This window comes from Argentina anserina, chromosome 3, assembly GCF_933775445.1.
Source record: "Argentina anserina chromosome 3, drPotAnse1.1, whole genome shotgun sequence".
In the NCBI taxonomy this organism is placed as follows: Eukaryota; Viridiplantae; Streptophyta; class Magnoliopsida; order Rosales; family Rosaceae; genus Argentina; species Argentina anserina.
The window spans coordinates 8,881,462-8,894,066 of NC_065874.1; the positions used below are offsets into that span (position 1 = coordinate 8,881,462).

General features: G+C 38.3%; 1 protein-coding gene and 1 pseudogene across 1 annotated transcript; both read left to right on the plus strand.

Moving 5' to 3' along the window:
• Positions 1-1,590: 1,590 nt before the first annotated feature.
• On the plus strand, positions 1,591-4,681 carry LOC126789387 (G-type lectin S-receptor-like serine/threonine-protein kinase At4g27290; annotated as a pseudogene).
• Positions 4,682-5,937: 1,256 nt separating this feature from the next.
• Positions 5,938-9,592, plus strand: LOC126788875 (uncharacterized). Its single transcript, XM_050514887.1, has 4 exons — positions 5,938-6,069; positions 6,847-7,946; positions 8,509-8,915; positions 9,141-9,592. Exons 2-3 carry the CDS (start codon positions 6,902-6,904, stop codon positions 8,889-8,891), a joined length of 1,428 nt encoding a protein of 475 aa, XP_050370844.1. The 5' UTR covers positions 5,938-6,069; positions 6,847-6,901; the 3' UTR covers positions 8,892-8,915; positions 9,141-9,592.
• The last annotated feature ends 3,013 nt before the right edge of the window (positions 9,593-12,605 follow it).

Sequence of the window (12,605 nt, forward strand, 5' to 3'; positions counted from 1 at the left end):
GTGATCGTGTGATCTAAACTACAATAACAAATCTATATATTAATATGTATGTATATGTAAATATTAGAAAAATTCGATGTAGTTGTAGTTAAGTTATTATAAAATTGAATTAGACTACTAATCTATGAATTAAGCTGATCGAATCATGGGTTGAATTTGTATTAAAATCACATAGTCGCCACTGGGTATAATATTAGCCAACTGGATTTTGCATGTGTTTTAGTATGTTAGAACAGTTTTATTCCTCGAGCTTCTTCGGGGTTTCAATTCTAATAATCGTAATCACCTAGCAATAATGAGTGCTATGAAGAATCTAAGTTAGTGATTAGGAGTTGTCATACAAACATCGTTAGAACTTGCTGGAGATTCCACTAGGATCATTAGTTTTATTTCCAACTTGAGCACAGTTTATATCAGGAAAACAGATTAGTGTTATGGAATTGAATGGTTCCACTGGGAGGGGGGCTTTAAGCTACAATGTTGGGAAATGCTATTCAATTGGTAGACAACAAACTACAAATGCCCGACGACTTCGCTTATCAAAGAAGTTTCTTACACTAAGACACGCCCCATGTTAAATTATGTTGCTCATTTAAGTGACAAGGCTCTTTAAAAAATTAATACATGAAATAAACAATAGTTCATCGTGCAAATGTTAAAGATGTTTTTGATACCAAATTAATACATCTAAATCCTACCTTGAGGCTAGTGCATCTCTGCTGTGTCTACATAATCATTAATCTCTTAATCTTACTTACATAAATTATGAGAGCTATATTAGCAATTTAGCATGGACCACTGAAACGAGGACTAGCTAATTGAAGTCTTTTCTAATATGAAGAATATGAATGCATTTTGTGCTTCAGGAGCCAGGACTGATGGGCTCAACTGTAATAAATTCTTTCTTAAGAGCTCTGTTGGTCTTCCCTACTTGTATTGGAGCCTGGTTAATTAGTTTCCTACTTTCCGTAGGAAACCCATTGAAGGCTTTTGTTAGTACCCATGTACTTGCATTTTCTATTATAGAAAATGACATTGCGCTGCTATTACTACTAGACATTGCATTTTCTTTGAGAAATGTACATGTTGGTAGAGAGTTTTAATTGATATTATCTTACATTCGGGAAGATGGAGAACTCATCATATGAGGTGTTTGACAAATTGTCTCTGAATCATAGTGATTTGGTATGTAATAATTAACTAATCAGTTTTGCCTTAATTGGACAGGCGAGGAGGCTTTGGTATTCATTTGGGTCATGAACATTATTTGCGGTGATGAGTTTGTGTTTCTAATGAGGTATACTGAAATCTGTAGTTGTCAAATGCGTTGATTGCATTGTATTGACATTGCAAGTGTACTAGTGAAGGTACATTGGAAAATTCTGAGATGAATTTTGTCATGTGCACCTTTGTTAATATAAAAAAATTGAATGATTTGCTGGTATGGATCAGTTTGCCGATTTGTGAGGAAAGGAATATAGTGATTCTTTCAAGTTTTAACTATAAAAGCAAAGACATAGGGGACAAATAAGCACTTCAATAATATTTCAGTTTCCTTCAAGCATGCAGTGAGAAATAAACTATCCTAATATGATGTTCCGGCAACTCTTTTGCTCTTCATTCTTGCTCATCATTGCAGCAGTGTTTGCCACAGAAGAAGACAGCACAAGTACATTTCAGTCCATCAAAGACGGCGAGACCATAGTTTCAACAGATGGAACCTTTGAGCTCGGATTCTTCACTCCTGATGGTGCTTCTGGTACTCGATATGTAGGCATATGGTACAAGAAGATATCGGTTCCGACAGTAGTGTGGGTTGCCAACAGAGAAACACCACTCACTGACTCATCAGGTATTCTCAAAATCACCAACATTGGAACTCTTGTCCTTGTCAACCAGAACGAGACCACAGTTTGGTCCACGAACACATCAACAACCACACCGAATGCCGTGGTGCAGCTTCTGGATTCAGGAAACCTTGTTGTGAAAGATGGCAGTGACAATGTGGATCCAGAGCATGAGAAGTACTTGTGGCAGAGTTTTGACTACCCTGGTGATACATTTCTACCAGGTATGAAGCTTGGTAGGAACACAGTTACAGGCTTCAATTGGCATCTTACATCATGGAGAACTCCTTCTGATCCTTCTGAAGGCAACTTCACATTTCAACATGGTCCCAGAGGATATGCAGAACAAGTTCTGAGAGAGGGTTCGGATATACGATTTCGGACTGGACCATGGAATGGAGTCCGGTTCAGTGGAACGCCTCATTTAGGTCCAAACTCTGTTTACACATATCAGCTTGTTTTTGATGATCACGATCATGAAGAATACTATAGATACAAGCTTCTCAACAGCTCAGTTCTTTCCAGGATGGTGTTAACTCAAGAAGGGCTTCTGCAGCGCTACACATGGATTGACAGAACCCAAAGTTGGTTCCTTTATCTAACAGCACAGATGGATAACTGTGACAACTATGCACTTTGTGGTGCATATGGTGCTTGCAGTATTGATTACTCCCCAGTATGTGGCTGCTTGAAAGGTTTTGTGCCCAAATTTCCAAAAGATTGGGACACAATGGATTGGTCAAATGGGTGTGTAAGAAAGACTCCACTAGATTGCAAGGGCGATAAGTTTCTGAAGTACTCTGGGATCAAATTTCCAAACACAGAACAATCATGGTTTAACAAAACTATGAGCCTCGAGGAATGCAAAATGGAGTGCACCAGAAACTGTTCCTGCACAGCTTATTCAAATTTGCATATTAGTGAAGGAGGAACCGGGTGCTTGATGTGGTTTGGCGACCTGATTGATATGAGAAATCTTACTGTAAACGGGCAAGATATTTACATAAGAATGGCAGCATCAGAACAAGGTATCAAACCATCTTCAACCTAAAAATCAGTCTTACGTACTACTTACTATGTTATTGATGAAATTATGATATCAGTCGCTAAGCTTCAGGGTTTCATTTCTTTAATCTGGTGAATTTTGCTGCTTCCAGATCCTGAAGAGTATACAATAATCAATGGTAAACCTGCTAGCTTCAATGTGAAAAAAATGAGGATCATATTAAGCTGTATTGTGTCATCAAGTGGACTGCTGATCCTGTGTCTAGCCTTCTGTCTATACATATGCAAGAAGAAACCTCGAGAAGATGGTATGTTTGTATAACTCTTGCATACAGATCTAATTTTATAGTAGGCAGGAAGTTAGATCCTCAGTGGAAAACTATTTAGTTGATTCATTATGTCTATACTTAAATTCATAATTAAGTTATAAGTTCAAAAAGCCACCTGAGAAATCTAAGATGGTGAAACCATATTGCAGTAAAACCGAGGCACAAGGAAGATCTGGAATTACCATTGTTTGACTTGGCTACTATTATCTTTGCAACCAGTAACTTTTCAAATGACAACAAGCTTGGAGAAGGTGGTTTTGGATGTGTCTTTAAGGTATTGTCAAAAAATATATTCTCTTGGTACAAATATTTGACAGTTTCCTAGTTACATAAGGAAAATATTAGAACTTGTATGAGTTTATTTGGACATAATTAAGGGGACCGTCGGATTTCAGGGTATGCTGAGAAATGGGCAAGAAATAGCGGTCAAAAGGCTCTCGGAACATTCTGCACAAGGAGTTAATGAGTTCAAGAATGAGGTTACTCATATTGCAAAGCTTCAGCACAGAAATCTAGTGAAGCTTCTTGGATGCTGCATTCAAGCAGATGAAATGATGCTCATCTATGAATACATGCCTCATAAAAGCTTGGACTTCTTTATATTTGGTTCGTTCGACTACTCAGCAACCTTCAAATATAGTTCCACTAGTCCATTTGGTTGCGACCGTTGAGTTTCTAATCACCTTATAAATACATTTGGCATGTTATGTATGTTGCAGATCAAAACAAAAGCATGCTACTAGATTGGCCTAAGCGCTTTAACATCATCAATGGTATTGCTCGGGGGCTCCTCTATCTTCATCAAGATTCTACGATGAGAGTAATTCATAGAGATCTCAAAGCTGGCAATATTCTATTAGACGATGAATTCAACCCCAAAATCTCAGACTTTTGTTTGGCTAGAAGTTTTGGAGGAAATGAAACTGTAGCAGAGACGATGAGAGTGGTTGGAACCTATGGTTACATGTCCCCAGAATATGCAAATGACGGGTTCTACTCTACTAAATCCGACGTCTTTAGCTTTGGTGTTTCGGTGTTGGAGATAATAAGTGGGAGGAGGAATAGAGGATTCTCTCATCCAGACCACGACCTCAACCTTCTTGGACATGTGAGTTTGAGCTCCAAAATTTAACATTTACTCTCTGCTATATTTTTTGCTTCTGTTACTAAGAGTAAGTGGCTTCTTTTCAGGCATGGAATCTGTACACAGAAGGCAGGTCCATGGAACTGCTTGATACATCAGTAGGGGATTCCACTAATCGATCTGAGGAACTTTTGCGGTCGATTCTTGTGGGACTTTTATGTGTACAGAGAGATCCAGAAGATAGGCCAAGCATGTCAGCTGTTGTTCTAATGTTGAGTGGTGAAGGTGCATTGCCTCGACCTGAGAAACCTGGTTTTTATAGTGAAAGTAGTTATAGGTCTGAAAACCAAGTCGACCCTTTATCTAGAGCATGCTCAGCTAATGGATTTAGTTTTACGCTACTTGAGGCTAGATGACTGATATCTCACGTTGGTGATCATATCATCTAGTTGATTTTGTGCAGTGTATCAGTACTGTAGGCTTATTTGGATTCGTATACTTAATTAGCTTTCAGGTCAGTCAGTTATATTGGATTTATTCTTTCGATCGGATTTCCTACTTAGCTTTTAGGTAAGTCTGTCATATCGGAATTATTTTTTGTCTCATCTGAACACAATAATTGTTAAGCACATTTTCCATTATGTGCAATGAAAATGCATGGCTCTTTATTTGAGAACTGTCCAAGTGAACTTATCCCCAAGCTGAGTATTCTCTGCCTGTTATGCTCTTGGTTTCATCTGCTTTTACATCGAGGTTCATTTGAATGTGTTACCAACACAAACTCTTGGTATCACTTCAAGCGGCCTAGTTTTCAATTTGTCTTCGTAAATGACTGCTGTGTAAAATAAAATCATAACCGGTAGGCATTTCAGCTGAAACATGCCACACTCTCATATCATCCATTTTTTATTTAGTGATATCATTTGATCGTTGTGTGTTTTTAATTAACATCATATCTTTTGCTCTAATTTTCTCTTTGGATATCATACGTGGGATGATTAATGAGAAATTTTTCAGTACTACCGTAACACCACGTGACAGTGTCTAGTGGTTTATCATTTCAATCACAATTTGACATGCAAGATTTAATTAGAAAAATTATATTTAAACTATTTTATCGAAGACTATTTTGAGTTTCTTTCTACAACTATACACCATACACTCTAATACTATAAACCCTAATATCATACACCCTACATTCTAATACCCTAAATCCTAAACTATAAACCCGAAATCCTAGTTCAAAATCATCAATACTTATGAAGATCATTTCACAAATAATAAAAATATGTTAAATTATAATTTTAGTTGAATAAATCCACGTGTCAAAATATAATACGTAATAAATGTCACTAGACATTGTTACGTGAGACTACAATAACATATAAAAAAATTCATAATTACAAGGTGAAACAATTAGATTTACATAATATGAAAATGAAGCTTTTGGTGTGATCACTTTTTCTTTGTGCGACTCGTGGGACAAATGTGGAAAAGAAACACACACAGAGATTGGGTAAATCTGTATCAAAAAGAACTTCCAGTAATTTTTTGGAGGTACAATAGCAGTTCAAGTATTTTCGAACACAAAGTGTGATGAAGTAGTGACACATTGACCAAGGAGCCACCGCCAGCTGCTGAGATGGCATTTGCCTCTTTCACTTCAAAATCCAAAATCTTCATCTCCCCCATTTTCCATTCTATCAAATTCAAAAAAGAACCCATCTCTTCTCTCTTCAAAACCCTAATCTCCTTTCACTTCCAACATCTGGGTTGACTTCTGCATCAATTTTCATTCGACAAGGTCAGCTCTCTCTTTCTCATGCACTTAAACCATATTTCTGTATGTATTTTAACACGATAAAGGTAACAACTTTACCCAGTTCTTTCACTTTGGGATTGAAATACTTGGTGGGTAGTTTTAAACGAAGCTTTGTATTGGTTTGGTGATGTTTGTGAATTCGTTTATTGGGTTTCTTCCTGGTGATTATAAACCTTGTTAAACCCAACATTGCAATCACTGGATAAGACTGAATGGAGAGGGTCAACGTTGATCCATGAATGTTTAAAAGTTTTTCACTTTGATGTATCAAGAAAGACTGCTTTTTTGGATAGTGTTCTGTAAAGCTGTTGTAGTTCTTGGAAGGCTTCTATTGATGTTGTGCATGGTTCTTTACATATGTTTGTGTTCGGTTTGGATGACATTGTGGCATACTGGATTTCAATTGAGTTCTCTGACTAAGTGACTATTGAGCTTATTATTATTATTATATATTTTTCATATATAAAGATCGATGCTTTGATAATTTCCTGTAAGATCGATGCTTTGATGTTTTAAAATATAAGATTGGTGTTTTAGATTCTTACAGAACAACTGAACTCTATTGTGAATCTTTGAATGCTTGTGTTTTGCAATGTTCCTAGTTAAGAATGTTCAACTGGCCGGAATCTAAGTGTTGAGAAATTCCTCCCATTAAGGAAGAGGAAAAAGATTTTAATCAATGATTGCTGATGCTTCTGTTTGTTGTTTCTCTTGAATTTGATTTTGTTATATACTTATGTTCATTTGTAACCTATGCAGTTGATTAGATATTACCTTTGTTCAAAATTGGGTAGAGAGTATTCCGAAGGGCTTTATGGCAGGTAATGGCCTGCCATCTCTTGGTCGTGTGAAGCTAGCTGATCTCATACCGTCTGAAGGCCTTCCATCAGATTCTTACAAACTCTCTGTTTCGACTCTGTCACAATCATTGGCCCAATATTCTGCTGCCATTATTCAATTTTCAGTGAGTGATGGAGCTCTTTTGAGGTCTGCTTTAGATTCTGCTGGCCTCTACTTCCATCAAAAAACATCATACCCAGCTCCAGACATTGTTCATACCAATGACCCTCGAGACTGGTGCAAGACTTCTGGTTATAATACAGATCCTCAATTGTGGCTAGAAACGTATGATTACAGACCTGGAGTAACTTCTTTAGAACCCATCAACATGATGGAATTTCCTCCTGCAGGTTTGCCAGATATATTTTCAGTTCTGGGAAAGGCTGCTAGGGACATATTGGATGCAATCAGCTTCTATCTGAACCTGCGGAGCTCGCCATTTTCTGATGTACTTGACAATGTTCCATTAAGAAATCGGGAAATATCTTCCTCAGTATTGTCTGTCTGCTGTCATGCAAGGCCATCATTTCAAGGAGCACAACACCATAACTTTGCAACCCAAGAGGATGGCCAATTGGTTATGTTTTCTGACCATGAGCATCAAGTGGACAAAACTTTGATATCTGTTGTCAAATCTGATAGGCCAGGCCTACACATAAAGGACTTTCAGGGTCGTTGGGTTCTTGTAGACGAAGATCTTGGTCCTCAAGAAGCTATTGTTTACCCTGGACTTGCACTGTATCAGGCAACTGCAGGATATGTTAACCCCGCAATGCAAAGAACAGAGATAACTAGTATACAGAACAACTTGTTTGGGCGATGTTCTTTGGCTTTTAAACTGATGCCCAAATCCATGACCAGTCTCAGTTGTTCAGAGATGAGAGCTGCTGGTCATGGGGTTGAACCTCAGTTCCAGCTTCCAGTACCAGTTGATGACTTTATGCAAAGGTCTCACCCAATTGATCAGCTTTTTAACCGACCAACTGTTCAAACTTTCAATTTCCATGCAACCCCAGATGGTATGTTGCATTTATTTCCTTACCATGTTTACAATATGGTCCTGCTATCTATTTCAATTGATATCAAATCTTTAATTTTATAAATTACAGCACTTATCTTGATGTCTAGTCTGTTTAGTTCGGGCTTGTTACATACTCTATTCTTATTCAAAAAGAAGCATATGCGTGCTTGTAGATAGTTTAAGGCTTATTCCTTTAAGCCATGAGCTAGTTTTTAGGTGCGGGGTGGTACAGTGAAGTGCCAACTAAAGTGTAGCTGTGTTAGATAGGCTTTGTGCTGATTTGAATGAAAATACACTAGTGTTCTTATCATTGATATTTGATGACTTTATTTTCAGAGCAATAAAAAAATAGCGAATATGGTTTGGTTATTGGTCCTATTCACTAGTTATCGACTTATCGAACCCATTGTTAGAAATCTTCAACGTAGTATAGTTTTCTAGCATTTTGTTCTTTCTGAAGAATGCTGTTTATGTTCAATTTCAATGTGTCCTTTGTGTGAGTAGCTCTTAGTGAAAAGCTTTTAACAGCAGGTCCTTGGATTGGTGAAATCCTGGTACAGGGTCTATGAAGCCTATGATGAGGAGGAGGAAGAATGATTCAAAATCCAAACCTCTGCCGCCTTCCAAGAGATTACGACTGGAGGCCCAGAGAGTTCTAAAGGAAAGGGTTCAAGACATTGCTGATAAGAAAGGTATCAAGCTGAGGTTCTGTCCCCTGAAGGATTGTGAGAGTCACATTCAAACCCTTGATAGCCCATGTGCCAATATAAGAATGGAGATTGGTTGGCCGCATGGAGTGCCATTTGTGCATCCACATGATCTTCCCAATAAGGCAAAGATCGGTTTCCTTGAAGCATATGAACCTGGTTGGTCAGCTACCAATGATATGGAGTTGGGAGGTCTAACTGAACCTGGACAGGCCAGTCAGTCGGCACTTGGCTAATTGCGGTACCATGTCACATTCAAGGTATCAAGTTCCTACCCGTATTACCTGCATATTGATGCATCATATATGTTTTGCAACAAACAAAATGCTGCTACCTCCTCAGTATAGTGAGATTGCTTATATGATGTGTCAATGACGTCTACAGATTTATTAGATTGTGTTAGCATTGAGATTTGTTTCTGTAAAACTGTTGTATATTATTGCTTGATGACATGTTTTATTAAGCTCTGTTTCTTTCTTCTGCAGCTATCATTCTCGTACTTTTGGATACATCAACTCCTTCTGTCGGGTAAATCATATGTTATACAGCCACCTAACATGTAATCCCCCTTCGGCGTATGATTCTCCTAGGAAATGAAATCATTTTGACACCTATTATCCAGTTTGCGGTTTGTAAATACTCATTCTTGAGACGAGTGGTAGTGAAGTTAGCTCAGTGTATCTAGCAGAATGAACTGAAGTCTGAAAAGTATTGGAAACTTGTCCAGGAGGATCATGGAAGAGCTGAAGAAATAACGAGGAGTCGAGAATCATCTCATCTCAATGGAAATGGAAATTAATTTTGCTGCCCGCTGTATTACTAACAGTTTTGTATCTTCAGTGAATGTCATAGATGGGATATAAAGAGATAAATCACCTGAATATTTATTGGTGGTTGTTCACTTTTCTGTTTGACGTATAATGAATCCATCCGTTACAGCATATGCTTTGGAGTAAATGTCTAATTGTGTCTTGGTCTTTTAGTTAGGACGAGTAGCATTGTGTAGCCGGCCATGATGAGATTATGTGTACGTGTAGTCTTGTACAGGCCATGCTGTAATGCTACGAAAGAAAAAAGATAGATGCTCTCAAATCTACTGAATCAAATCTACCGTAAATTAGTGAATTCTTTCATATAAGCTCGTACAGGTTTCTGGTCACGTAAATTAGTGAACCCTCCCATTAGATGATTTAGATCTGCCTCTTTCAGACTTCAGAGGTGTCAAACTGTCAACTATTTCACAAATATTTCTTCGGAGTGTGATCATCTACCTTGGAATTAGTTGCTTTGCTGAATACATTTACTAGTTTGGGTAAAAAGAAAAGTCATCCTCGCAATCCGCACTGCTAAGGCTGTGACGCACCACGGTTTATACGTTACCCTATTTAACTCTGCATACGACTCAGATCTACATCTCACTCCACATAAACCCTAGCCTACTCTGTTTTTATTTTCAGGCCTCCTCTCCTCCATCAATGGATCTGAGCAACCTCCTCCCTGCTTTGCCAAAACTTCTGTGACCGATGCTGAGATTATTTCCGAAACTGAGTGGCATCCTGTACCAAAATTGGCCACCTCCCAATTAAAACCTAGGGTTTGAGATGCTCAAATCCTTTTTTAAACTGGGATTTGGCGAATTGTGGTCGAGATTATTATCCTAATCAACTCCACCGTTGAGAAACTCATGCAGCCGGGTCAAAGTTTTCACGGCAACCTGGAGATCTAGTTAGGATGTTAATTCACTGTATATGCTGCCTTGATTTTTATTAATTTCCAAGTAGACTCGACATGAATCTTAAAGCAGATACTTCTATTCCAAGTGTATTGTTTTAGTTGTTTGTGATGTCTATACTTCGACTTTGCCTCTGTGATACTGGCTTTCATTTGCCAAAGTAATTACACGATCAGACCATATATGGTTTTGTTAGAAAGATGTTTACTTCCAAGTTATTTTCAGGATAGAAAGCAATTGCACGTGCTCGTAGGTAGTCTTGTTTCTTATTGTTATCTTTGCTGTCACGAAGTTAGACGTACCTTGTGTTCTGGTTCATTTGTACCTTATTGTTAAGCTCTAGTAAAATACTGGCCTTTTACCCGTGTATTTGCACAAATTCAACTTTCCACTGCTGAATAAAATAAAGCTAACCACAACATTTCTCTTTCCCTTTTATCTCTTATAATTTTTTTTCTTTTACTGTTGTACGTTTTTAGCCCTACCATATATTATTATTTCAACTTATCATTCTTTTTGATAAATTTATTTTGTAGTGAAGCTATTAACACTAAAGTCGGACTTAGAGATATGTTAACGAAGCTGAATCACTCTGTGGGTGTGGTCGATCGCTATTATTGTGAAGCTTTAACGGCATGGTCCTCGGGCTCAGATGATTGAATTGCCGGTACGATCCAGTCACCACTCACCACTCACCACTAGATCAGTTGTATCTCCTTCATTTTAGCTCTGTACGTTTGGATGGACAGAGCTCTATCATTTTGCACAGTGTAAAGAGATAGAAACCATTTAAGATTCTCAAAGATAAGAAACGGAGAGATAAGATCGACGTTGCCTTTGGTGTCGGCAATAGAGTTGTCAGTTCTTTCGACTTTCGATGATGAATAGAGTTGTCAGTTGCTTCAGGCATTTGGGAATAAGACGATGCTCTTGTCAGTGTCTAGTGACCTTTGTCATCACGATAGGGTTCAGTTGTGTACGTAACCACCGACTCACCGAGGCACCGACGATGGTTTTAGGCTTGGGATGGTCCTCAATTCAAAACACTGCTTGATGGCTCCTCGGTGTTCCTGTACGTAGTAGGCCTGTATTCGTCAATTTTAGGTACTGCTGATGAGTTCTTAGCTGCTTCACTTACGAGTTACGAGTTACGACACTATGCAAACTATAAGAAAAAAGAGAGTTCTCACAAGTTTGTGAAGAGGAGTGTGCATATGAATGGACGGCTGTTGTAACAGGACGTGCATCTTCTAACCACAAGATGAACGAGTTAAAGGTTCATAAAATATGATGATCTGAGCTGGTACGCCTTAAGATCGTATGAGTCTCTTTGTATGAGACTAATAAGAGGTTGCAATGGAGCATCTTTTGTTTACATGGATCGCCTGGACATGAATTTTAACCTCTTCAATCCATTGTCGTCGATTGGAAGTCCTCTAAGGTTGTTTCAAGTCCTCTAATAAGATTTGCATTGATTTTTTTTTTTTTTGCAGTGATCGAGTAGCTCCGATCCGCGCTTTGGGATAAAAGCCCTCATTTTGAAACAATTCAACAATTGCTTCAGGCCTTTGGGAATAGGAAGACGCTCTCGTCCACGTCTTGTGGCTTGTGTTATGGCATCCAGTAAAGCAATCAATACCGATGTCATTCGACACCATTGTAATCGTTAGTGAAAAAATATAAAGTTTTGAGTCCTACCTAAGTGAATGGTTACATGAAATATACAATCAGCAAATCACAACGTATTCAAAATTTTCTTCTTTTCAATACCAGTCATATAATTCTCGATGTAAGTGCCAATGTAAACATTTACCTCCATGTAGAATGTTGCTATGTCATGGAAGATCTTCAAAAGATTTCTTTTGCGTGCAACCAACGAGGGAGAAGAAGACCGACAAACTCGGGCAATTAATCCCACCGTCGTAAACTTTTACCAATTCAAGTAAAATTAAGGTCACAGTGAAACCGTAAATACACAGTCATCGCTCCGGAAAGTTGGTGGCAGGCACGCAGAGTCCCTCCATGCTCTCGTCACAGTCACATGACTAAAGCATACGTGGCGCGTTCTCGTTCACCTAACCTCGATATAAATTAAGAACTTCGTTCATCACAATTCACAACCTCATCAATCACACAGACTTAGGTTTAGGGTTTCATTCAGTTCTGTCTCTCTGGTTCAGTTCTCGGCGGCGGCCGAGTGAGAGAGTTGAGGAACCAC

What these genes read in the sequence shown, in the direction of transcription:
- LOC126788875 (XM_050514887.1), top strand. Translation starts at nt 6,902, where the DNA reads ATGGCAGGTAATGGCCTGCCATCTCTTGGTCGTGTGAAGCTAGCTGAT. An exon ending in TTTCCATGCAACCCCAGATG is followed by an intron (nt 7,947 to 8,508) that starts GTATGTTGCATT and finishes ATCCTGGTACAG; the next exon opens with GGTCTATGAAGCCTATGATG.